Source organism: Coenobita brevimanus, chromosome 59 (genome assembly GCF_032717465.1).
Source record: "Coenobita brevimanus isolate Jiangsu-jjx chromosome 59, ASM3271746v2, whole genome shotgun sequence".
Classification (NCBI taxonomy): Eukaryota; Metazoa; Arthropoda; class Malacostraca; order Decapoda; family Coenobitidae; genus Coenobita; species Coenobita brevimanus.
In genome coordinates this window covers 13742217-13767153 of record NC_137012.1, presented here as the reverse complement: position 1 = coordinate 13767153, position 24937 = coordinate 13742217, and the positions used below count along the sequence as shown (strand labels likewise).

General features: G+C 43.5%; 1 protein-coding gene across 1 annotated transcript in view; it reads right to left on the bottom strand.

Annotated features, from left to right (window-relative positions):
• Positions 1-24937, bottom strand: part of Nup133 (nuclear pore complex protein Nup133) — a 600491-nt gene that overhangs the window by 542891 nt on the left and 32663 nt on the right. Inside the window, exon 3 of the mRNA XM_080274695.1 lies at positions 13548-13747. Coding sequence (XP_080130821.1) covers positions 13548-13747 — 200 coding nt within the window. The remainder of the gene's footprint in view (positions 1-13547; positions 13748-24937) is intronic.

The window sequence follows — 24937 nt, the reverse complement described above, 5'->3', positions numbered from 1 at the left end:
AATTGGAGGTACGATTGTAAAGCAAGTTGACAGGTTTAAATATTTAGGTACTTATTTAGCCAAGGATGGTTCTTTGAACTTTGAATTCGAGGAAAGGTTAAAGAAGGCTAATCAGGCAATGGGAATGCTTAAAAATATTTGGAATAATAACAATTTCTCTGTGCATACAAAAATCAAACTTTATAAAGTAATGGTTAGGAGTATCTTAATTTATGGACACGAGTCTTGGTACAGCACAGTGACTATGGAAAATAAATTCTTGGTGTTTGAAAATAAAGCACTTAGAAGAATATTAGGAGTTAAGTGGTGGGAAAGGATACCAAATAGTAGAATTAGAGAAATAACGGGAGTGCAGCTGATTGATGAATATGTTAGATTCTCATGATGGAAGTGGCTAGGACATGTGTATAGGAGACAGGGAATAGTACGAGGTACACCAGGGTGGGTGGCACTTGGTAGGAGAGGTAGAGGAAGGCCAAAAGAGACGTGGGTGAGGACAATGAGACGGGAAGCTGGAGATGAGTGTTGGGGAGATCTTGAGGAGTTAGCACAAGATAGGATGTGGTGGTGTGAGTTCATCGAGGCCCTATGCATCCCCGAGGGTGCCACAGGAAATGATTGATTGATTGATTGAGTTATCTTCTCATCAGTGTCTACTTTGCTCTATCAGATTACTTGCTCGTCTAATTGTCTTTATCATTATTGTACTCCTTCAAAACTCTGTCATGGGTGATTACTGTATTTCCCATTTCGTTCAATTTCGTCCTCAGAATGTCTACCTCAGCCTGTGACTCGCCTATGTTCCATCTTTTCTATTTAATTCCTTTATCAGTTCCTCATTTTTTTTCCTTTGTTGGTACAGTTCCTTCCTTATTTCATCCAATTCCAGTTTGAGACTTTCCTCAAGTTTACTCACTTTCTCTGCTAATTTATTAAATGTAACCAGTTCCACCAGGTCTGTGTAGTCATGATTTTCTTTTTTACTGTTTCCCTTCCTCTTATCTAGATGCACTTCTTAAAAGTATGCCATTTTACAGAAACATACTTTCTACTTACAGTTTAATACCTCCATTATGTCAGTGTCGGAATTTACCCGGCGCTCATCTGTTATGATATCCGACATGGCGCCTATCAGTCTGCCTGCTAACGACGCAAGTTCCTTAGGGCTCTGATTATTTGATATAGTTTCTTTGGACTGCACTTTTCCACTTTTACTTGATCTACAATCATGTATAATTTATATTAGCACCGAGCTTGACTAATTTTTAGACACACTTAGGACTTTGATGCAGCTGAGGAGAGTGCAGTGACGCACGCCTGATCTGTCCTGTATGTGTGTGTGTGTGTGTGTGTGTGTGTGTGTGTATTCCTACCTAATTGTTTCTTTACATATCAAGCTTGTACTGTTCCGTGAATTAAACCATTTTTATCAAACATACTCGTAAATTTATGAATACAGTAGTTTTGGCACACACTATTTCATTTAGTAGTGCACTCCACTGATCAATTGCCCTTTTTAAGAAACTGAATTTCCTTACATCTTTATCACCTCTCTTTTAATGTAGTTTTTTGCCTTGTCCTCTTGCTGATGCTTCCCCATAGGTTATATACTTATTTATGTATATTTTCTCCTTCCCTGTGATGAAATTATATAGTATCGTTTTTGTTTTTGTTTTTTAAAGGCTCCAACATGCTTGCATGTGTCGGCCTTGGTCACCTAATGGCAACTATCCACGCTGCACGATCCATTGCAGCCTCCCTGTTCAGTCCCTTAACCCTGAGGTCACACTTAATGACCTCGTCCCATGTCTTTCTTGATCTACCCCTCATAACCCCACCCCCAATATTAACACTTCTCACCTTCCTCACCCAATTATCATCCCCCATCCTCTCCACATGTCCAAACCATCTCAATCTACCTCTCCTCATCAAAACACCAATACACTCCAATCCCATCCTACCTCTCAACTCTTCCATCATAAACCCAGCCCTTCCAGACCTTGGACGCAGGGACACACTGCACATCCACCTAATCATTGTCATTTCTGTACGTCTGAGCTGAAGAATATCTTCCTCCAGTACTGCCCAGGTCTCACTACCATACAGCATTGCACTCCTAACACATGCTGCATACAAAGACCCCTTAGCACGTAGGGAGAGTCCTCTCAATGTCATGAGAGGCAAGAGCTCCCTGAACTTCTTCCAACCACTTCTCACCCTAGCCACAGAGCTAGCTCCAACCCCACCTCCAGCACACAACATGTCTCCCAAATAACTAACTCCTCCACACACTCAAGAGATTCACCAGCAAGTTCAATCCTTTCACGTCTGACAATCTCCACCTTCTCACCCCGACACGCCGTACACATAAAATCAGCATTATCTCGCAGCCTATCTCTGATACCACTACATCTCTTATGCACTCATTTATCACACACACTGCACAAGATGGAATTACTTCCCACGCCCTTGTGGCAAACTGCACATGGCCACTCTCCCTCGTCTTTGACAGTACCGCCACCAACCATAGATATCATCACTTTTGTATTATATGCATTTACCCTTAAACCCTTGTGCCCCACACCATCTCTCCACTTCCTAAACCTTTCCTCTGCCTCCCTTTCGTTCTCTGCAATCAACACCAAATCATCAGCATACAACAACTCCCACGGGAGTCCGTTTCTAAAGTCACGTGAAAGGGCTTCAAGTACCATGATAAACAACATGGGACTCAAAACTGACCCCTGATGCACACCAACATTCACGGAAAACTCATTACTCAAATCTCCATTCACTCTTACCTGGGTGTGAGCACCCACATACATAGCCATAACCACCCTAACCAGCCACTCCTCCAAGCCAAGCTTTCTCATTGCCCACTTCACCACCTCTCTAGGGACTCTGTCAAAGGCCTTTTCCAAATCAACAAAAACAAAATAAAGATCCTTTCTCCTACCAATATATTTTTCCTGAAGCTGACGAACAATGAATATAGCATCAGTGGTCCCCCTACCTGGCATAAACCCAAACTGCATCTCATCAATAGTCACTCTTTCTCTAATCATACCTTCTAAAACTCTCTCCATTACCTTCATTATCTGATCTAAACGCTTTATACCTCAATAATTTCCTCTTTCCAGGGCATCACCCTTCCCTTTATACACATTTACAATTACACTCTTCAGCTAATCATCTGGGACAACACACTCATAAATAATCCTATTTATCAGGTCAGTGACTAACCTCACCCCAATATCGCCTGAGGCCTTCAACATTTCGGCAGTCAATCCAGACACACCTGCTGCCTTCCCCACCCTCATCCTGCCTATTGCCTCACTCACAATAGCAGTATCAATCAAAGGCCAAGGGCCAGACACTGGATCTGCTGGCTCCAAACCTTCCCTGTCCCAGTCAAACTCCTCATTCAACAACCGGTTATAATGCTCTCTCCATGCATCTTTAATATCCTCACTGTTCACCACTACCCTTCCTTCATCATTCTTCACACACTGCTCACCTATAATATCCCGATTATCCCTCTTCATCTGATTTGCTACCCTAAATATCATATTTTTCCTTTCCCCATGATTTAGGTTATCAAGTAATAGTCTCTGTGACTCAGACTTTGCCCTGTATACCTCTCTTCTAGCCCTACACTTGGCAGCCAAATATTCCTCTTTGCTACCACCCTTCTTCCATTCTCGGAAAAGCCTTCTTTTCTCCTTAACTGCAGCTTCTACACCCTCATCCCACCACCAAGATACTTTATGTCTTGGTTGTCCTCTTGTTCAACCGCATGTTACATCAGTAACTCTCAAGAAATTGTTCTTCAGGGCTCGATACTGTTCATTAACCCTTTAACCGCGGGTGTCATCCCAGAATGACATTGCAAAAACTGGACCAAACCGCCGGTGTCATTCTCGAATGTTTGTGAATATTTTGAATACCGCGCGTTTTTTCCATGCGCCAATTGTTTCAAGGGAGAGTAGCTATTAAGTTCTTTCACTCCAGCTGACCCCCACCTCCCTCCTCCCACCCCCCGGGCCCCCACCTCCCACCCCCTGGGCCCCCCACCCCACCCCTGACCAAACACGCATCAGTATCTGTCCAGCTGTGTGAGTGACAACACTGCTGATGTGGCAGTGAAGTGCGGGCAATTACAGTGCCTTTTACCTGCCTCAGTGAACACAGAGTGGGTGTTTATCGTATGTGCAGTGTTCATATATGTTTATAGTATTATTATCAGAATGAAGTTGGCATTTGGTAATGGTGTGTGAGCGAAAAATAGTGATTACAACACTGCTGATGTGGCAGTGAAGTGCGGGCAATTACAGTGCCTTTTACCTGCCTCAGAGAACACAGAGTGGGTGTTTATCGTATGTGCAGTGTTCATATATGTTTATAGTATTATTATCAGAATGAGGTTGGCATTTGGTAATGGTGTGTGAGCGAAAAATAGTGATTACAACACCGCTGATGTGGCAGTGAAGTGCGGGCAATTACAGTGCCTTTTACCTGCCTCAGTGAACACAGAGTGGGTGTTTATCATATATGCAGTGTTCATATATGTTTATAGTATTATTATCAGAATGAGGTTGGCATTTGGTAATGGTGTGTGAGCGAAAAATAGTGATTTTAGATCGCTCACTTCTAATGGCACTGCCCATCCAGTGACAGTCAACGAAATCATGAAACCTACATCATTGCAAAGCCGAAGGTTAGTACTTTCTAATGGTACCTTATTTTTCGCTCTAGATTTATTCTGTGCAGAGTTATAAAGGTTTAAAGTTTGTTTACATTTTGGCTGGAACCCCCGCGGGAGAGGCCAGTCGGGGCAAAACAATGCCCGCGGTTAAAGGGTTAATTAGTATAATCGTCTATTTTTTTTTTTTTTTTTTTTTTTTTTTAATAAATAACCCTGGGGGTAGGGGAATTTCAAGAATACTCCCCCAGTATCCCTGCTTGTCGTACGAGGCGACTAAAAGGGTTGGTGGTGGGTTAGTGCCCCACCCCGTAAAACGAACTAACTAAAAAAGCGAACAAAGCGCCTCGGACCCGGACGGACCATACGTTGACGACTAAGGAACGGACGAAGGACATTCTTAGGGTGGGAACGTGGAATGTGAGAGGAGTGAATGATGAAGTGAAAGAGAGAGAGATTGTTCAGTTGCTTGAGGATGCAAAAGTAGATATATGTGGATTGACTGAAACTAAATAGAAAGGTGAAAGAGTGAGACAATGGGAATATGGTTTAGGTATATGTGCGGGAGTCAATGAAAATGAGAGGGCAAGAGAGGGAGTATTCTGATGATAAGCAAGAAGTGGAAGGAGAATATAAGAGAGTATGGAACAGTGGGTGCAAGGATTGTATGGGTGAGGATGAAAGTAGGTATACAAGCGTGGGCGATTGTATGTGTGTATGCCCCGACAGAGGATCGTGTGGCAAGAGTGAAAGATGAGTTTTGGGCAAGTGTAGAAGCGTGTATGGACAAGTCTGAGAGGAGCGAGAGAGTGCTGTTGATCGGAGACATGAATGGCAAAGTTGGGAATGTACAAGTGGATGGAATGGTTGGTCAGTGGGGTGTGCCAGCTGACATAGATGGGAATGGAAGTGCTTTGGTGGACATCTGTGCTTGTAAGAGGTTGGCAATAGCCAACACCTACTTTCGGCATAAGATGATCCACCGGTATACATGGAGAGTAATGAGGAGGATGGATGGTGAACTTGTTGAACGAAAGGCAATGATAGACTACGTGTGTGTGGATGAGCGAATGAGAAGACAAGTGTTGGATGCAAGAGTGTGGAGAGGGTGGGGGAATGGAGTCTTGGACCATCACTTAGTGATGGCCAAGGTAGAGCTGCAAAGAAAGTGGTTGAGGAGACAAAGGGAAAGACAGGAGGAAGCAACTCCTGCGAGAAGAGTGGAGAAATTGCAAGATAGTGAGAAAATGACAGAGTATAAGAGCATAGTGGAAGAAAGACTGGGAAGGTATGAGCTAGAGCAGATGGAAGGGGTGGAAGACGTATGTAAGATATTCACGGAAGAGATAGGCGCAGCGTGTGAGGCGGTTTGTGGAGTGAGGAGGAGATGCAAGGATGTGCAAGGGACAGCATGGTGGAATGATGAGGTGAAACGAGCTGTGGAACAAAAGAAGAAGGCATATAGTGAATGGTTAGCGAGTAGAGGTAGGGGAGAAGATGAGAGAGAGAAGAGAGAGGTATATATGAGCAGGAGAAGGGAGGTTAAGAGACTGGTGAAGGAGAGTAAAAAGAAAGTGGATGAGGAGTTTGGGAGGAATCTGAGTGTGAAATGGAGGGAGAGTAAGAAATTGTTTTGGAAGGAAGTAAAGAAAGTAAGGCAGTGTGAAAGGGGAAATAGTAGGGGAGTGAAAGATAGGAATAATAGATTGTTGGTGGAGAAGAGAGAGAAACTGAGAAGATGGAAGGAGCACTTTGAGGATTTGTTGAATGTGGAGAGTGAGAGCAGTGCGAGTATAAGCGGTTGGGGAATGGCTGAGAGAAGAAGAGATGAGAGGAGGGAGGAAGAGATCAGTAGGGCGGAAGTAGTGGAAGCGATGAAGAATATTAAGTTGGGAAAGGCCCCAAGAATTGATGGAGTGTGTGGTGAAATGATTAGGTATGGGGGTGAGATTGTTGTGGAGTGGATATGGAAGTTGTGTAGATTGTCTTGGGAAGAGGGAAGGGTTCCAGAGGACTGGAAATCAGGTATAATTGTTCCTTTATACAAAGGAAAAGGAGAGAGAGAAGTATGTGGTAACCATAGGGGTATTTGCCTACTTAGTGTGACTGGTAAAATATATGGTAGAATACTCATTGATAGGGTTAGGCATATGACAGAGGAGCTAGTTGGAGAAGAACAAGGGGGATTTAGGAAGGGAAAAGGGTGTGTAGATCAGATATTTGTTCTAAGATGTTTAGTGGAGAAGTATCTAGAGAGGGGAAGGAAAGTGTATGCTGCCTTCATGGACTTGGAGAAAGCTTATGACAGAATAGATAGGCAAGGTATGTGGAAGGTATTAAGAATATATGGAGTGGAGGGGAAATTGTTGAGGGCTATGAAGAGTATGTACGAGGGAGCTAGGGTTACGGTGTGAGTGGATGGTGAGCTGAGTGAGTTCTTTGATCTCAATGTGGGACTGAAACAGGGTTGTGTGATGTCTCCATGGCTGTTTAATATATACATGGATGGGGTTGTAAAGGAGGTGCAGGGTAGGGCAGTGGATGTGGGGATGGCTCTAATGAATGAGGGTGAGATTTGGAAGCTTCCGGTGTTGCTGTTTGCTGATGATACAGTACTGTTGAGTGAAGATGAATGGGAATTGCAAGGTTTGGTGAATGAATTTGGGACAGTGTGTAGGAGGAGGAATCTGAAAGTTAATGTAAACAAAAGTAAAGTTATGGTGTTTGAGAGGAATGAAGTCACAGAGTGTGCAGTGAGGTTGGATGGTGAGGATATGGAGAATGTGAGTGCATTCAAGTACTTGGGTAGTGTGATGAGTAAGGATGGAACTTTGGGGGATGAAGTGCGTGAAAGGGTACAGCAGGGAAGGAAGGTTGTTGGTACACTGAAAGCAGTGATGAGAAACAGGGAGGTGTGTATGGAAGTTAAGAGGTCACTGCATGACAGTATTGTGATCCCTACCTTGACGTATGGAAGCGAGGCATGGACCTTGCAAGAGGGGAACAAGTCAAGAGTGAGAGCAGTGGAAATGAGTTACTTGAGAGGAGCATGTGGAGTGACGTGGAGGGACAGGTTGACGAATGAAGAAGTGAAGGAACGCTGTGGGGTGGATGTGGATGTGGTTGAGAAGATTAGGAGAAATACACTGAGGTGGTTTGGACATGTGAAGAGAATGGAGAATGAAAGACTGACTAAGAGGGTGTATGTAGGTGAGGTGGAGGGAGGGAGAGGGAGAGGTAAACCGAGGATGAGGTGGAGGGATGGAGTTGAGAGGTATATGAGGGAGGGGGGGGTGAGTTGGAGGGAGGGTAGTCAAATGGTGGGTGACAGAGCGACTTGGAGGCGTTTTGTCTGCAGCCACCCTTTGCGGGATTAGGGCGTCGGGCTATAGATAGATAGATAGATAGAATAACAGAACGGAGGAAGGAAAAACAAATTAGTAAAAAATAATAATCCATACACCAGATTCCTGGTGTCCTCCGTTCATAAAATATCTGTAACAGTTAGACTTGAACAGTTGTGGGTTGAAATTTGGAGGAAAACAACTCTGGGGAAGAGAGTTCCAGAGAGATACAGTTCGGGGAATGAAAGAATTCTGATAGGCAAAAGTTCTGCAATATGGCAGAGTGACAGTCAAGAGAGCTACCAGATGTCCGTGTAGCACGAGGGAAGGCATGGAGAGGTGGCACCATGGACGCAACTTCGTCTGAGCATTTGCCAAAAAAATATCTGCAAAATAATGCAAGGGAGGCAACATTCCTTCTTACTTGCAGGGGAGGTAGTTTATATGTAATGGCAGGGTTGTTAATGATTCTAACAGCTTTATTCTGAATTTTGTCTAGTTGTCTTAATGCAACCTCTCCACAACCATTCCACAAGGGTGAGCAATATTCAAGCTGAGAGCGAACATGACTCTTATAAATTATACCTAACTGCTCATTGGCGAAGAAGTTATGGAGTCTGTACAATAATCCAAGTTTCTTTGAGGTGGTTTTAGCAAGTGATCTGACTTGAGAGGTCCAGCTGAAGGCATTGTTAAGTGAGACACCAAGAATTTCAATACAGTACTTTTGGAGATGGGAATATTGGTAGCACTGAAGGTACTGTACGAATCTGGCAATATCTGTCTATTAGTAACTGTATACAGTATATTTAGTTTTACTAGCATTAAAAGAGACAAGGTTGTTTTGTCCCCATTCACTGATTGTAGATAGATTTTGATTTATGGAGATGGCTGTACTGAGTTGAGAGGTAGAGATATTAGACTTTGTAAATGGATATCTGAGTGTGAACGAACTATGTGGTGTTGAGTAGTTAATGAGATTGTGAGTGACAGATAAGAGATCATTAATATGAACCAGAAATAGGGTTGGGGCCAGATCTGATCCCTGCGGCACGCCGGCGTTAACTGAGTGGAAATTGGAATATACATCATCTACTTGCACTCTTATTTTCCTGTCACTAAGATATGATGAAATCAAAGGAACAAAAGAAGTTAGTCCATAGCAAGGGAGTTTGGGCAGCAGGGAACGGTGCCATACTCTGTCAAAAGCTTTAGAGATATCAAGAGCTACTGCATGAGTTTCTCCAAAAAGATCAAGTGATTGATGGATGGTATGAGTTATGAGTTTGAGTATGTCAATTGTGAATCTTTCGTGGCAAAAACCATATTGTCTATCACTAATTAAGTTGTTGGATTCAAGATGTTTAACAATGTGCTTAATAATTAAAGTTTCAAATACCTTACCAAGAGAAGATGTGACAGCTATTGGTCTCTAATTGGAGGGGTCAGACGAACTTCCTTTCTTCGGAACTGGGTAGATATTGCCTTCTTTCCATGAATTTGGGAATAAAGAAGTACGTATGCATAGTCTGAATAATTTAGCTAGGACAGAGGCAAGTTCAGGGGAACACTTTTTCAAAACAATTGGCGGAATTCCATCTGGGCCTGGAGCTTTGTTGGTAGGTAAATTGTCTAGAATGGATTTTAAGTACCTTGTTTGTATTTTAAGTGGGGCAATTTCGGGAGAATCAAGTTCCAGTACTGGGGCATTCTGGCTGGTATCATCTATGGTAGAGTTTCAGGCAAAGGTACTGGCAAAGATATCTGCTTTCCCACGTGGGTCATTTATAATGTTGCCATCTGAAGACTTTAGTGGGGGAATGGAAGATGACTTGTTAAAGTTATTGCTGAAAGAATTAAGAGTTGACCAGAATATTCTATTGTCATTAGGGTTGTTAAGTAATTTTGATGCTTGCTTTTGAAGAAAGTTTGATTTAGATAGATTTAATACAGCTTTTGCATGATTTCTAGCTATTTTAAATTGGGAGAGTGATTCAGATGTTTTTGATTTTAAGTAAGAGTTATGCTAATGACTATTGGGCTGTTGCTCTCGCACAATTGCCATCAAACCATTTTGGAGAGTTCGATCTTTTAGTGAACTGCTGACTTGGTATGAATAAATCCATACCAGCTAGTATTAAGTCGCAAATGTGGGACTGGGTAGAACTGGGATCACTAGAGAAGAAAGACTGCCATGGAACATCAGGAAGATAATTTCTAAATCCATCCCAGTCTGCCCTGTCAAAGTGCCATTGGGTCACCCTGACAGGTTCAGAACAGGGAGGTGTGGGAGGGTTAACTAATGAGGCTTTGATGAGATTGTGGTCAGAGGATCCAAGTGGTGACAGTATCTCTATCCTGTATTGATCTGGATTATTTGTCAAGAATAAATCCAAGAGATGGGCATTATGGTCAGGATTATCAGGTATTCTGGTTGGTTGATTTACCAACTGGGTGAGATTAAACAATTCCGCAAACAGCTCGCACTCTAGACCAGCGTCGTCAGTCCGGGCAGAATGCAATAACTATTCAACATTGTGTATGTTACAATCACCCAAAATGGTAATTTCGGTGCCAAGGGCAAGGTCAAGGTTACTCAACTGAGTGGATATGGAGTCAAATATACTGGGTTCCAAAGAAGCATTGAGGGAACGATAAACTACACAAATATATTTGGTAATGTTTTGACAATTTAATTTATATAATGAGTAATCAAAACTGGATGACGTGAAGTTTTAAATAGTGTCAACTGCATAGTTGACTGCATGTGGTGGTAGTTGTTCCCTTGGCAGTCTGGTTGAACAGCCCCATTTTCTGTGTGGTAGGTGGAAGCACCTAGCACCCACCCACTTTGTGTGGCAGTACTCTGTTTTAGGGTAGCTATACACTGAGTTGGAAGCCAAAGATTTCCTGTAAACCAGGAAATCATTGACAAGATTGGGTGGTAACCTTATAACCAACCAACAAGCGTTCCCTATGTGAAAGCAAATGGGTTGGCGGAGGGTTAGTGCCCCTCCCCGGAAAGCAACTAACTAAAAATACGAACAAGAAGCCTCGGACCAGGACTGACCAACAGGTGACGACTAAGGACTGAACAAAGGACATGGTACTGAATGCGACGTGGAATGTAAGGGGGGGTGCGAATGCTGAGGTGAAAGAGAGAGAGCTTGTCCAGGTGCTTGTGGGTGCAAAAGTGGATGTGCATATGAGGAATAACTGAGACTAACTGGAGAGGTGACACTGTGAGTGAAAGGAGGTATGGATGGGGAATAAGTGCAGGAGTGGGTGAGAATGAGAGGGCAAAAATAGGAGTGTGTATTGCTGTGTGCAAGAGACAGAAGTTGAATCAAAGAGAGTATGGATCAGTTGGCTCAAGGATTGTGTGGGTATGACTGATAGCTGGACTACAAATGTGGGCAACTGTGTGTGTGTTTGCACCAACACAAGATCGTACAAGTAGAGTGAAAGATGAGTTCTGGACAAACATGGAAGTGTGCATGGAAAAGTTTGAAAGGAATGAGAGAGTGAGTGTTTTTGATTGGAGATATGAATGGAAGAAAAGGGAATGTGAAGGTGGATGTAGTTGGTGAGTGGGGTGTGCTTGCAGAAGTGGACGAGAATGGCAGTGCTCTGGTAGACATTTGTGCAGGGAGGGTGTTGGTTATAGCCAATACCCACTTTGGACACAAAATGATTCACAGATATACATGATGAATGATGAGAAGAGTGGGTGGTGAACTGAATGAATGGAAGGCAATGATTACGTGTGTGTGGATGATAGATTGAGAAGGTGTGTAATGGATGCAAGAGCATGCAGAGGTTGAGGGAGTGGACTTTCTGACCACCACTTGGTGATGAAAGTCAAGGTTCAAATGAAATGAAGGAATAGAAAAAGAGAAGGACAGAAGGAAGCAGTTCATACAAGGAGTGTGGAAAGGTTGCAAGAGGTGGAGGAGTGGTTGGGTAAATATGACCTGGAAAGGGTGGGGGACATGGAGGGTTTGTGCAAGATATTCAAAGAAATCTGTGCAGAAAGTGAGGTGGTGTTTGGGGTGAAGAGAAGATGAAAGGGGATGCAAGGAACAGTATGGTGGAATGAAGAGGTGAGACAGGCTGTGGCAAAAAGAAGAAAGGAATTAATGAGTGGATGGAATGCAGATGCATGGAGGATGTTGAGAGATGGAAGAAAGAATTATATGTAGGGCTATAGGGGAAGAGAGAGATGAAAAGATTAAAATGAGAGAGTAAGAAGAGAGTGGATGAGGAATTTGGAAGGAATTTGAGGGTACAGTGGAGGGAATGTAAGAAAATGTTCTGGAAAGACGTAACAAGAGTTAGGGAGGGTGAAGTTAATAGTGGAGTGAAAGATAAAAATGTAGACTGCTAGTGAAGCAGGGAGAAAAAGTGAGCAGATGAAATGAACACTTAAAGGAATTGCTGAACACAGAGAATGAAAGCAATGTGAGTATAAGTGGCTCGGGAATAACTGGGAGAAGGAGGGAAGTGAAAAGAGAAGAAATCAGTAGGATGGAAGTTGTGGAAGCAATGAAGAAAGTTAAAACTGGGTAAGTCCCAGGAACTGATGAGTGTGTGGTGAAATGCTGAAACATGGGGGAGAGATAGTAGTAGAATTGATATGGAAGATGTGCATACTGGCCTAAGAGGAAGGTAGAATCCCAGATAATTGGAAGTCAGGTATAATAATTCCCCAGTACAAGGGAAAGGGGAAAAAGAAGTGTGTTGTAATCATTGGGGTATCTGATTTCTAAGCGTAACAGGAAAAGTACAGTAAATGGTAGGATACTTATTGACAGGGAAATAACAGAAAAATTAGTTGAAGAACAGGGAGGTTTTAGAAAGAGATTAGGTTGTGTAGATCAGATATTCATTCTTAGGTCTTTAGTGAAAAAGTTTCTAGAGAAAGGAAAGAAGTTTTATGCAGCCTTTATGGATTTTCATGGCACGTCATAGTCTCACACCCGTATGTTAAAGTTGGCAGTAACATCCCTTCATGTAAGCCCTACCCTGCTGCAACACTCAAGCCTCTGTTTCTTATCAAGGCCTTCATAGCATCACCTACTTTCGTTCCTTGTGCCACTCTCTACTTTCCACCTCTTTTGCTAATTTTCCTCTCTCTTTTATCATTGTAGCCAGGTATTTGAACTCTCTAACCAATTCCAGTCTCTCTCCATTCACCATAACAACACACTGGGGATCTGTGCAAAGAATATCAATGCATTCAAAGAAAAGCTGGATAATTTTTTTTAATACACTCTAACTGGAGGTGGGACAACAAGAGCTTAACTCAAATTCTGAAGAACACAAATATGTAAATACAGACACACACCACAAAGCACAATACCTGTATATGAATTAAGAAGATACTGGGTGGGAAAGAGGGTAGCCTGATGGTAGAGGACATGATGACAGGGAGGCAATTCATTTCCAGTCATCCTTCTGGGATTAAGGTGTCTGGCTATAGACAGATACACAGAACTAACCTGGCCTTCATTTGCTGAGTATACCACCACCAGTTGAGCACGGTGGGCTAAGTCTGAGGGAGGAAGTGTCAGCTCACGGAACTGGTGGTTGACAAGGCGGCGTGTGTCATCCTGCTTGTACCGCCACACCAACAAACGCCGTCCACACACCAGCCAAGCCCATCCAGAAGGGGACAACACTGCAGACATCTCAACATTCCCTGTCATCAACATCAATACAAAACAGATATCATATCACTATGTACAGTATTAGAAAAGTATACAGCTGAAGTACATTTGCAGAAATAAGAGCTGATGGCTTACATGTGGCAAGAGACACCACTGATATACTGCAGTGTTTACATCTAATACACAAATATACAATCACATTCACTTCTAGGTACTGGGGGGGGAGGGGGGGGAGTGCTGGAGGCTGATGTGGCACCAGTGTACAGTGTTTATTTGCATTGCATACAGCTATTGCAAATAAAATCAACAGGCTAGTACAGTAAGAACCATTGGCCTGTTCACTATACTAACCAATGCCTAAAATAAATTAATGTATTATATAATGAGAGCAAAGCAAAAGTAAGTGGTCTGTTCAGAAAGAATCCGAGTTTAAGCTATAATAAAATAAATAGCTAACCTGTTGAGCTAAGACACTAATCCCCCCCAAAGTAGGCCCTTCTAACTTGACACACAGAGTCCAGCATTCTTTCCACTGCCTGAAACATTTTTAAAAGCTGGGATTAGGCTGTTGCACCAGTCAATCAGGGTGGTACTCCCAAGGGGAATGGAATGCTGATGACAGGATGAGCTGGAGCTCCTGTTTCACTAGTTACCAAAATATCTGACCATCCTCCTTGCTGACCTTTTCAGTGTGACACTAACATGGAAAGTAGCCCAGCATACTCTCCCAAACACTTCCTCTAACTACTGTATCTCATGCACTACCCTACATGTGCTTTACATACCACATAATGCACCCCACTAAGCCACAGGGGTTAAAGCTAGCAAGGGTATGCAGCCAGAAAACTTTGTCCCCACTACCTAGTGGCAGACCTATTGAGGGGAGGTGTGACGAGGGATCCGCCAACATAGATTTTGGGGTTGGGATGGAATGGAGCTTGAACCTGTGCTAGAGGGTACAGGGCATTGCAGTTCCCAGGGTGCTGCTTCCATCCAACTGAGAGGGGCCTGAACCTGGGAGTAGCACCCCAGGAGGCTGCCCTATCAGAAGGTGTATAATGGCGGGGCAGTTACAGTGCCAAGTCGTGCTTGGAAGGTGTCTTTGTAGCTGTCCTGGCAGGCTGCCCCGAGGCCACTGTCACAGCCACTGGTCACGGCTGGTGGGCTATGGGTCCCAGACCCCATGCCTGGACTTGGGACTGTGTGGGTGGGTGGGGCCTGTGGTCTGTCTCTTCCTGCTATTTTAACCCCTAGAGTCCACAAATCTCCAGGCCCGACTGTCACCCCTGCCGCAAAAAGGCATCAATTTTTGAACTTCCACCAAGGTAAAATTTTCTCTTTAACGATTTGAAGAGCTTGACTTTGCACAACTGAAAATGCCAATCTCAGTCCCATAGGCCTAATGGTTACCGCACAATCAACCATCAAATATTATAACAGTTACCCATCACATCTGAATGAAAATGGGAAAATTTTGGGATATACAGTCAAGTCCCCTATGGCGCGGACTTCTATGCCAAGGTTTTCTATGACACGGCAAGGTGCCAGACCGCACCAAAATGAACCACGCACATAAACTACCTATGGCGTGGGCGAGGCAAGGTTTGACACGCGCAGGCAAAGTCCCCTGGTGGCACGCTTCCCGGTTTGTAAACAAAGAAAATGATGACCAATTCAGCTCCATACTACAACTGCTCCTACTGTGGACTTTTTTCTCCTTATCAGGAGGATAAACTTCACCAAATTTATTGTGTTAAGTAATGAAACATTAAAGATTCTTTGGGTATTGTGACTAGCTCACAGGTTTGTTCATAAATCCGCAATGAACAAGTTAGTGACGAAGCACCTATCTCTGAGCTAAGACAAAGTATAATGCTTCCCATCATCATCATTACATATATAAGAATGATTATTAAACCGTCACGTCCCGAGCTATTTCGCACCTCCGACACCCCCCAGTCCCAAGCTATTTTGGATTTTTTTTTTTTTGGCTAAAACTTCCGTTGGTGAGAAGCATCGAAAATTCATAGAGAAATCGCTCACCTGAAGTTTAAAATACTCCATACAGGTAGAAGTACCTCCTTACCTTACTGGGTTTTCTATCAGGCTGGCTCCAAAGAAAACGAGTTCTATGGGAGGGAAACTATTCCACATCACTCATAAATGGTGTTTATTTATTTATTTGGTACAAATTTATACGTAGTACGAGAGTATAATGGTTTTCAAACAGTAATATAGCATTATAAGCATTGTTTCACTCACAAACTCATCAACATACCTGACCTTTTTTGGCGACATTACCTGATCATCATGTCTGACTGTTTCTTCCTCTAATGCTATGTAAACTTTGTCCTCCACATTGTCATTGATTGGGGAATCACTCTGTCCCTGAATGTCTTTATTGGTGAGGTTACTGGTAACAGGTGAATTGCCGAGACAATGGCATGCGGGGGTGGGGAGGTTATGTGGTGTAAGGCACTGTCCCTGCCTGGCATCTTGCAGAGGAATAGAGGAAGGTGTCCCGTGTACACGTACGAAAAATCACGCGCGAAAATTGAAGATTGTGCAAATTATGAACCTTGCAATTGTGCAACGTACCAGTACGTCGACAGGACTAGCTGACAAAATGTTGCAACGTACCCATACGTCGATGGGATGCCTCGGGTTAATGTGTTAAATGCGAGTTTTGTTGACACTTGAGCAAACAAACTTTATCATATAAACTTCTTCAATCAGTGCTTGACCAGGCAGCCTCCGCCACCTTCAATGTTTTCGTTGGTCAGTTGATCTGTGTCTACTTGGCTGAGCTTGTTTTCGCTCAATCTGCAGCGTGTGGTATAGCCCAAGTAGACACAATGCTGATCACCCTCCCATTTTTTGTGCCTATTGTTATGTGTAATACATGCATTGACTGACTGCTTGATTGTGTGTGTATGTAAAGCAGGGAAAAAAAACCCGTTCGGGGTTGCCACAAACAAATCGCCTCCATGTCGCCCTGTCCCCCGCCATTTCACTGCCCTGCTCCCAACTCACTTGTGCAGCAAAACAAGTTACTGATGTGACACAGGAGTGGGTGATGGAAAAAGAGGACCATAGGTTTAGTTGTTTGTGTGGCACGATTTCCTATGGCATGAGCACGGTCCAAAAGCAATTAGCCACCCCTTAGGCAACTTGACTGTATCTGTTTTTTGCCACATAACCTTACAAAAATTACCCAAATCAATATGAAACATATGCCCAGGCATGAAACAAGCTGTATGAGTGTGCATAAAAAAAGAGGAAAAAAATTACCTTTGCATGCAAGATAAAAATATATCAAATTCGGTAAGACAAATGTTTATACAGATACTGAAATGTATAAATGAAGAAAAAACATTATGATAATGTAAATAAATGACATAATGGCGCAGTGTTTGGCTTGCTTGATTAGGGTGGGAGGTGGCAGTCAGACGAGGAACCAATGGGGCAGAAAGAGGTGGAGTGGGTGTGGGGGGACCCTGGGAGGTGTGGGGCGAAGGGCCCTGGGAGGTGGAGGTCCTCAATAGGCAGGGATTTGGGTGGGAGAAGACTGTGAGAGGAGGATCCAATGGGGAGGAGGGAGGTGGAGAGATGGCCAAGAGGGAGTGGAGGGGAGGGCCCTCCCACCACATTTAGGGGGACCAATCATGCCAGACACCACCAGATATTATTGTTCCCATTTGCTGGCTCCCATTTACGTCATCAAAGAAGTGTGGCAACCTCTCCCCAGTTTTTTGTGGCTTCTACTAAATCGATGTGGATCAGACTGAACATACCTTGTCTACAACACATCGATCAATGAGGAATGGACTTTAGGGGTTAAGCAATTATGACAAAAATGGGAATCAAAGCAGGCCTGAGGAAACTAAATCACTAGGAGATCAGAGTGGCATCACATAAAGTGGGAAGTTTGAGGGACAGTGCGGGTGAAGTAGTTGAGGCATGGAGTTGGAGATGGGTGGATGGTGGATCTGCGCAAGAAGTCAGATACTGAGGAGGATCAGCCAGAATGATTGCCAAGAGGGACTGTCGTTACAAGTTATTTTGGAAGGGCAGGGCAGATGGATATGATGATGTGGGTGTGTTGGTGCAGGAGAAATGGGTGGAATATGTCATGAATGTAGTGAGAATGCGGAAAGAGATAATAGTAGTGAAAATTTTGTTCGGTGGGATAATGTTTTCATTTACATCAGCGTATGCTCCACAGGCAGGCTTGGATGAGGTAGAGAAGGATAAATTCCGGGATTACTTAACGTGTGTAGTAAGTGGGAGGAGGGATGATGAGACTGTAGTTTTGAGAGGGGACTTAAATGGTCATGTAGGTAAAGCAGCTCAAGGATATGAAATAGTACATGGGGGATGTGCATATGAGGCGTCTCGTGGACAAGGGGCGAATGCGCCATTTTCTTTTTTTTTTGTTATGAGCGTTTAAAGTTCAGGAATAGGTGGCAGACGTAGAATATTACAGAATAGCATGTTATTATATATCATTAGAATCCTCTGGAAGAGGCAAATTTATACTGCAGGAAAAAATGAAAACACACACACACACACACACACAGTAAAACACGCGATGGTGTTTTTTCAGCATATAGTAATTATTGTTCAATCAACTTGAAATTCATTCCTGTATTAGATGTAAATGAAACTAAGATACTGTGAAATTTTCAGCCAAAAATTCCCATAATTAATATTTTTCCTATAATTATTAATTAAATATTTTCATCTCCTTATTGGCAACAGGTTGTTTTATTGTGTGTATGATAACCATTATATTGTTAATGACTGACACAATGAAGTTATAATACCAACTATTTACAACTCCAACTGCACACCAAGATGAAGAGGGGGGGGGGGGCCTAATGGTTAGTAGTTGAGGATGTCATCGGAGTGTAAACAAAGCCAGGCTTCATTCATGTGCTTGGCGGGATGACTAGCGGGGGTGCTAGCGCGCGTCTGATTGGCTGAGAGGCGGCCCTTTAACTCTGACAGAGGGAGCCGCTCGCCCATTGGCTGGGCGCGTGCCGACATTCGCCCCTACAGCTCTGAAATCACAGACCCTCCCCATCCTCCTCCTCCTCCTCCCCTCCACGTGTGCAAAACAAGGGAGATTGAACCTAGAATTCTGAACCCACATGGGTCGGAATCGGAAAACGCTCTTCACCACGAGATTTTCAGTGCTTCCATCTATCGGAAAACATGCATAACTCATTTTTGATGGGGGTGGCGCATTCGCCCCTTGTCCACGAGACTCCTCATATGGTACAAGAAATGAGGAAGGGGAAAGGATACTTGAGTTTGGGAAGGCAATGAGCATGATTGTGTGCAACACACATTTTAGAAGATAGAGTAGGCTGATTATATACGAGTCTGGGGGAAATAGCAGCCAGACAGACTATTTCCCGGTCAGGAGGGCTAACAGGAGGTTAATGAGGGATGTTAGAGCTAAAGGGAGTGTGGGTTGTGTGCAGCAAAACAAGTGATGTGACATAGGAGTGGGTGATGGAAAAGAGGACCTATGCACCTTGGAGGAAAATATACAAATTGAAAAACCAAGCAGTAAGGTATGCCTTCTACAGTGAGATAAGCAGAATGGTGTCTGAACAGGGAACCATTGACAAAAGTGTTAAAGAACAATACAGAACTCTCAAGAACAACCTCCTGAGAGTTACTGATTCAGAATGTGGATGGACAAGAGGCCCACCAAGACATAAAGTAACTTGGTGGAGGGATTAAGGTGTAGAAGCTGCAGATGAGGAGAAAAGAATGCTTTTAAGGGAATGGAAAGAGGGTGGTAACAAAGAGAAATACTTGGCTGACAAGTGAGGGGCTAGAAAAGAGGTTTATAAGGTGAAGTCCGAGTCACAGAGACTTTTACTTGATAACCTAAATCATGTGGAAGGCAAGAATTGGATTTTTAAGGCTGCAAATCAGTTGAAGAGGGAGAATAAGGGTATCATAGGTGAGCAGTGTGTGATGACAGACGGGTCGTGGTGAACAGTGGGGAAATTAAAGACGCATGAAGTGAGCATTGTAGCTGGCTGTTGAATGAGGAGTTTGATTGGCACAGGGAAGGTTTGCAGCTAGCAGATCCAGTGTTTGGTCCTTGGCCTTTGATTGATGTTGCTACTGTGAGCAGGGTAATTGGCAGGATGCAGGTGGGGAAGGCATCAAGTGTGTCTGGGTCGACTGCTGAAGTGCTGAAAGCATCCGGAAATATAGAAGTAGGGTTAGTCACTGACTTAATAAATACAATATCATATGAGTGTGTTACCCAGATGATTGGCTGAAGACTGTAATAGCATACGTGTATAATGGGAAGGGTGATGCCATGGAAAGAGGAAATTATACTTATAAGAACAGTTCTATCTATCTATCTCTATCTATTGCCAGATGCCTCAATCCCGTTCGGGGTTGCCACAAACAAATCGCTTCTATGTCGCCCTGTCCCCCGCCATTTCACTGCCCTGCTCCCAACTCACACCCCCCTCTCTCATATACCTCTCCATCCTATCCCTCCATCTCATCCTTGGCCTCCCCCTCCCTCTCCCCCCCTCCACCTCACTCACACACACTCTCTTCGTCAGTCTTTCACCCTCCATCCTCTCCAAATGGCCAAACCACCTCAGTGTATTCCTCCTAACGCTTCCTACCACATCCACATCCACACAACAACGCTTCTTTATATCCTCATTCGTCAGCCTATCTCTCCATGTCACTCGTCAGGCTCCTCTTAAATAACTCATTTCCACTGCTCTCACCCTTGACTTGTGTCCTTCCAACAACGTCCAAGCTTCACTTCCATACGTTAGAGTTGGTATCACAATACTGTCATATAGTAACTTTTTCACTTCCATTCACTTCCCTGTTTCTTATCACTGCTTTCAAGGAACCAGCAACCTTTCTTTCCTACTGTATCCTTTCATGCACATCACCCTCCAAACCTCCATCTTACTCATCACACGACACAAGTACTTAAACATACTCACATTTTCCAATTCCTCACCATCTAACCTCGCTGTACATTCACTGACTTCACCTCTCTCAAAGACCATCACTTTACTCTTCCCTACATTCACCTTTAGATTCCGTTTCTTACACACACTCTCAAACTCATCCACCAAGCCTTGCAGCTCCCCTTCGTCTTCACTCAACAGCACAGTATCATCAGCAAACAACAGTACAGGGAGTTTCCAAACACTATCCTCTCTCACCAGGGCCACTCCAACATCCACTACCCTACCTTGTACCTCTTTTATTACCCCATCCATGTACAGATTGAACAACCATGGAGACATGACACATCCCTGTTTCAAACCAACTTTCAAAGAGAAAAATTCATCAGTTCACCATCCAGACGCACTGCAGCCATCGCACCATCGTACATACTCTTCACAGCATTCAACAACTTCCCATCTACTCCATATATTCTTAATACTTTCCACAATCCTTGTCTATCCACCCTGTCATATGCTTTCTCCAAATCCATGAAAGCTGCATACAACTTGTTTCCCTTCTCTAGAAACTTTTCCACTAAAGATCTAAGAATGAATATCTGATCTACACAACCTCTTCCCTTCCTAAAGCCTCCATGTTCTTCTCTAACTAATTCCTCTGTTCTTTCTCTAACTCTGTCGATAAGTATCCTACCATACATTTTTCCTATTATACCAAGAAGACAAATGCCCCTATGATTACCACACACTTCTTTTTCCCTTTTTCCTTTGTACAAGGGAATAATTATACCTGACTTCCAATCCTCCGGGACTCTACCTTCCTCCCAGGCCAATCTGCATATCTTCCAAATCCATTCTACTACTATCTCTCCCCCATGCTTCAGCATTTCACCACACACTCCATCAATTCCTGGGGCTTTCCCCAATTTAACTTTCTTCATTGCTTCCACAACTTCTATCCTACTGATTTCTTCCTGTCTTCTCACCTCCCTTCTTCTCCCAGCCATTCCCCAGTCACTTATACTTGCATTATGTCCATCCTCTATGTTCAACAATTCCTTAAAGAGTTCTCTCCATCTGCTCACTTTTTCTCCCTTCTCCACTAGTAACCTACCACTGTTATCTTTCACTCCCCTGCTGTCTTCACTTTCACCCTGTCTTACTCTCTTCACCTCTTTCCAGAACATTTTCTTACAGTCCCTCTACTTAACACTCAAATTCCTTTCAAATTCCTCATCCACTCTCTTCTTAGTCTCTCTTACTAATCTTTTCACCTCTCTCTTTCTTTCTATATATAACTCTCTCTTCCGCCTCTCAACTTATTCCACGCCCCTATTTCTCATCCATTCATTGTATGCTTTCTTCTTTCATGCCACAGCCTGTCTCACGTCTTCATTCCACCATGCTGTTCCTTGCACCTCCCTCCGTCTTCTCTTCATCCCATACACCACATCACATGCTGCACATATTTCTTCTGTGAATATCCTGCACACACCTGCTATGTCCCCCATCTGCTCCAATTCATGTTTGCCCAATCGTTCCTCCAGTTCTCTCTTATATTCTGCCTTTTTCTCATCCTCTTCTAACCTTTCCACTCTCCTTGCAATTACTCCTTCCTCTCGTCCTTCCCTTCTTCTATTTCTCCATCTTATTTGGATCTTTATTCTGGCCACCACCAAGAAAGTCCACTCCCCCAACCTCTATAAGTTCTTGCATCCATTACACATCTTCGCATCCTTTCATCCACACACATAATCAACCATTGCCTTCTTTTCATTCAGTTCACCACCCACCCTTCTCATCACTCGCCATGTATACCTGTGGATCATTTTGTGCCTGAAGAGGGTATTGGCTATCATCAACCCCCTCCCAGCACAAATGTCCACTAACGCACTCCCATTCTCATCTATCTCAGCAGGCACACCCCACTCACCAACTATTCCTTCCACCTTCACATTCCCTACTTTACCATTCATATCACCGATCAAAAACACTCTCTCATTCCTTCCAAACTTTTCCATGCACACTTCCACATTTGTCCAGAACTCTTCTCTCACTCTCCTTGCACGATCTTGCGTTAACGCATACTCGCACACAATTTGTATTCCAACTTTCAATCTTACCCACACAACCCTTGACCCAACTGATCCATACTCTCTTATGTTCTTCTTCCATCTTTTACTCACAACTATATACAATCCTTCTTTTGCCCTCTCATTCTCACCTACTCCTGCACATATACCCCATCCATACTCCCATTCTCTCACATTCTCACCTCTCCATTTAGTTTCAGTTACTCTACATACATCAACTTTTGCACCCTCAAGCATCTGGACAATCTCTCTCTCTTTCACCTCATAAGAACAGTTGCTGTAGATTAATCACTATCCCACAGTACATTACATATGACATCATATGGCAATGCAAATATATCTGGCTGAATAAAGTGATATCAATTTTTGAGTACATTAATCAAGAGAGAACGTAGAAAGTAAATTTTTCAAACTGCCTGCTCCTCACACCATCCCCTCCACCCAAGAGCTATGAACAATGCTTGCTAAAACAAAGGCTGCTGCCACTCCACCTTAGTCACAGAGAATAGACTGTCTAGTGTTGGTGCACATAAAGTTCACCTCTGTTGTCTTTCCAGAGCTTTTACTGGGGCTTAAGTTCTCGATCTTCCTCATCACAGGCTTTTATTATAAAGCACTATGTGTGGTACTAGCTATGCACAAAGGCTACAGGATGACTTATGTGATATGGCTGGTGTCACTTGACTTAATACAGTACTTCAAGAACTCAGTAGGATAGAAGTTGTGGAAGCAATGAAGAAAGTTAAACTGGGGAAAGCCCCAGGAATTGATGGAATGTGTGGTGAAATACTGAAGCATGGGGGAGAGATAGTAGTAGAATGGATTTGGAAGATGTGCAGATTAGCCTGGGAGGAAGGTAGCGTCCTGGAGGATTGGAAGTCAGGTATAATTATTCCCTTGTACAAAGGAAAAGGGGAAAAAGAAGTGTGTGGTAATCATAGGGGCATTTGTCTTCTTAGTATAATAGGAAAAGTGTACGGTAGGATACTTATTGACAGAGTTAGAGAAAGAACAGAGGAATTAGTTGGAGAAGAACAGGGAGGCTTTAGGAAGGGAAAAGGTTGTGTAGATCAGATATTCATTCTTAGATCTTTAGTGGAAAAGTTTCTAGAGAAGGGGAACAAGTTGTATGCAGCTTTCATGGATCTGGAGAAAGCATATGACAGGGTCGATAGACAAGGATTGTGGAAAGTATTAAGAATATATGGAGTAGATGGGAAGTTGTTGAATGCTGTGAAGAGTATGTATGATGGTGCTAAGGCTGCAGTGCGTGTGGATGGTGAACTAAGTGAATTTTTCTCTTTGAAGGTTGGGTTGAAACAGGGATGTGTCATGTCTCCATGGTTGTTCAATATGTACATGGATGGGGTAATAAAAGAGGTACAAGGTAGGATACTGGATGTTGTCTGCAGATGATACTGTGTTGCTGAGTGAAGACGAAGGGGAGCTGCAAGGCTTGGTGGATGAGTTTGGGAGAGTGTGTAAGAAACGGAATCTAAAGGTGAATGTAGGGAAGAGTAAAATGATGGTCCTTGAGAGAGGTGAATTCAGTGAATGTACAGCGAGGTTGGATGGTGAGGAATTGGAAAATGTGAGTACGTTTAAGTTGGGTGGTGTGATGAGTAAGGATGGAGGTTTGGAGGGAGAAGTGCTTGAAAGGGTACAGCAGGGAAGAAAGCTTGGAAGTTGTTGGAAGGACACAAGTCAAGAGTGAGAGCAGTGGAAATGAGTTATTTAAGAGGAGCCTGTGGAGTCACATGGAGAGACAGGCTGACAAATGAGGATATAAAGGAGCGTTGTTGTGTGGATGTGGATATGATAGGAAGCGTTAGGAGGAACACACTGAGGTGGTTTGGTCATGTGCAGAGAATTTCAACCTTAGTGAAGGCACGTACAAGCTAGATCCTATAATGAGGTCCCTGGTGGAAATGTCCCTTTCCGCACCAACACAGGTGAGGTCAGACAGGAATTACACCTGACCTGCCTGGTAATGTCCCTCTCTTTCACCCTTGGGGAAATCCCCACCTACAATCCACCCCATCCCACCTCACCTTTACCCCACCCTCCCACACACTATCTATCTATTGCCAGACGCCTCAATCCCGTTTGGGATGGCCACAAACAAATCGCCTCCACGTCACCCTGTCCCCCGCCA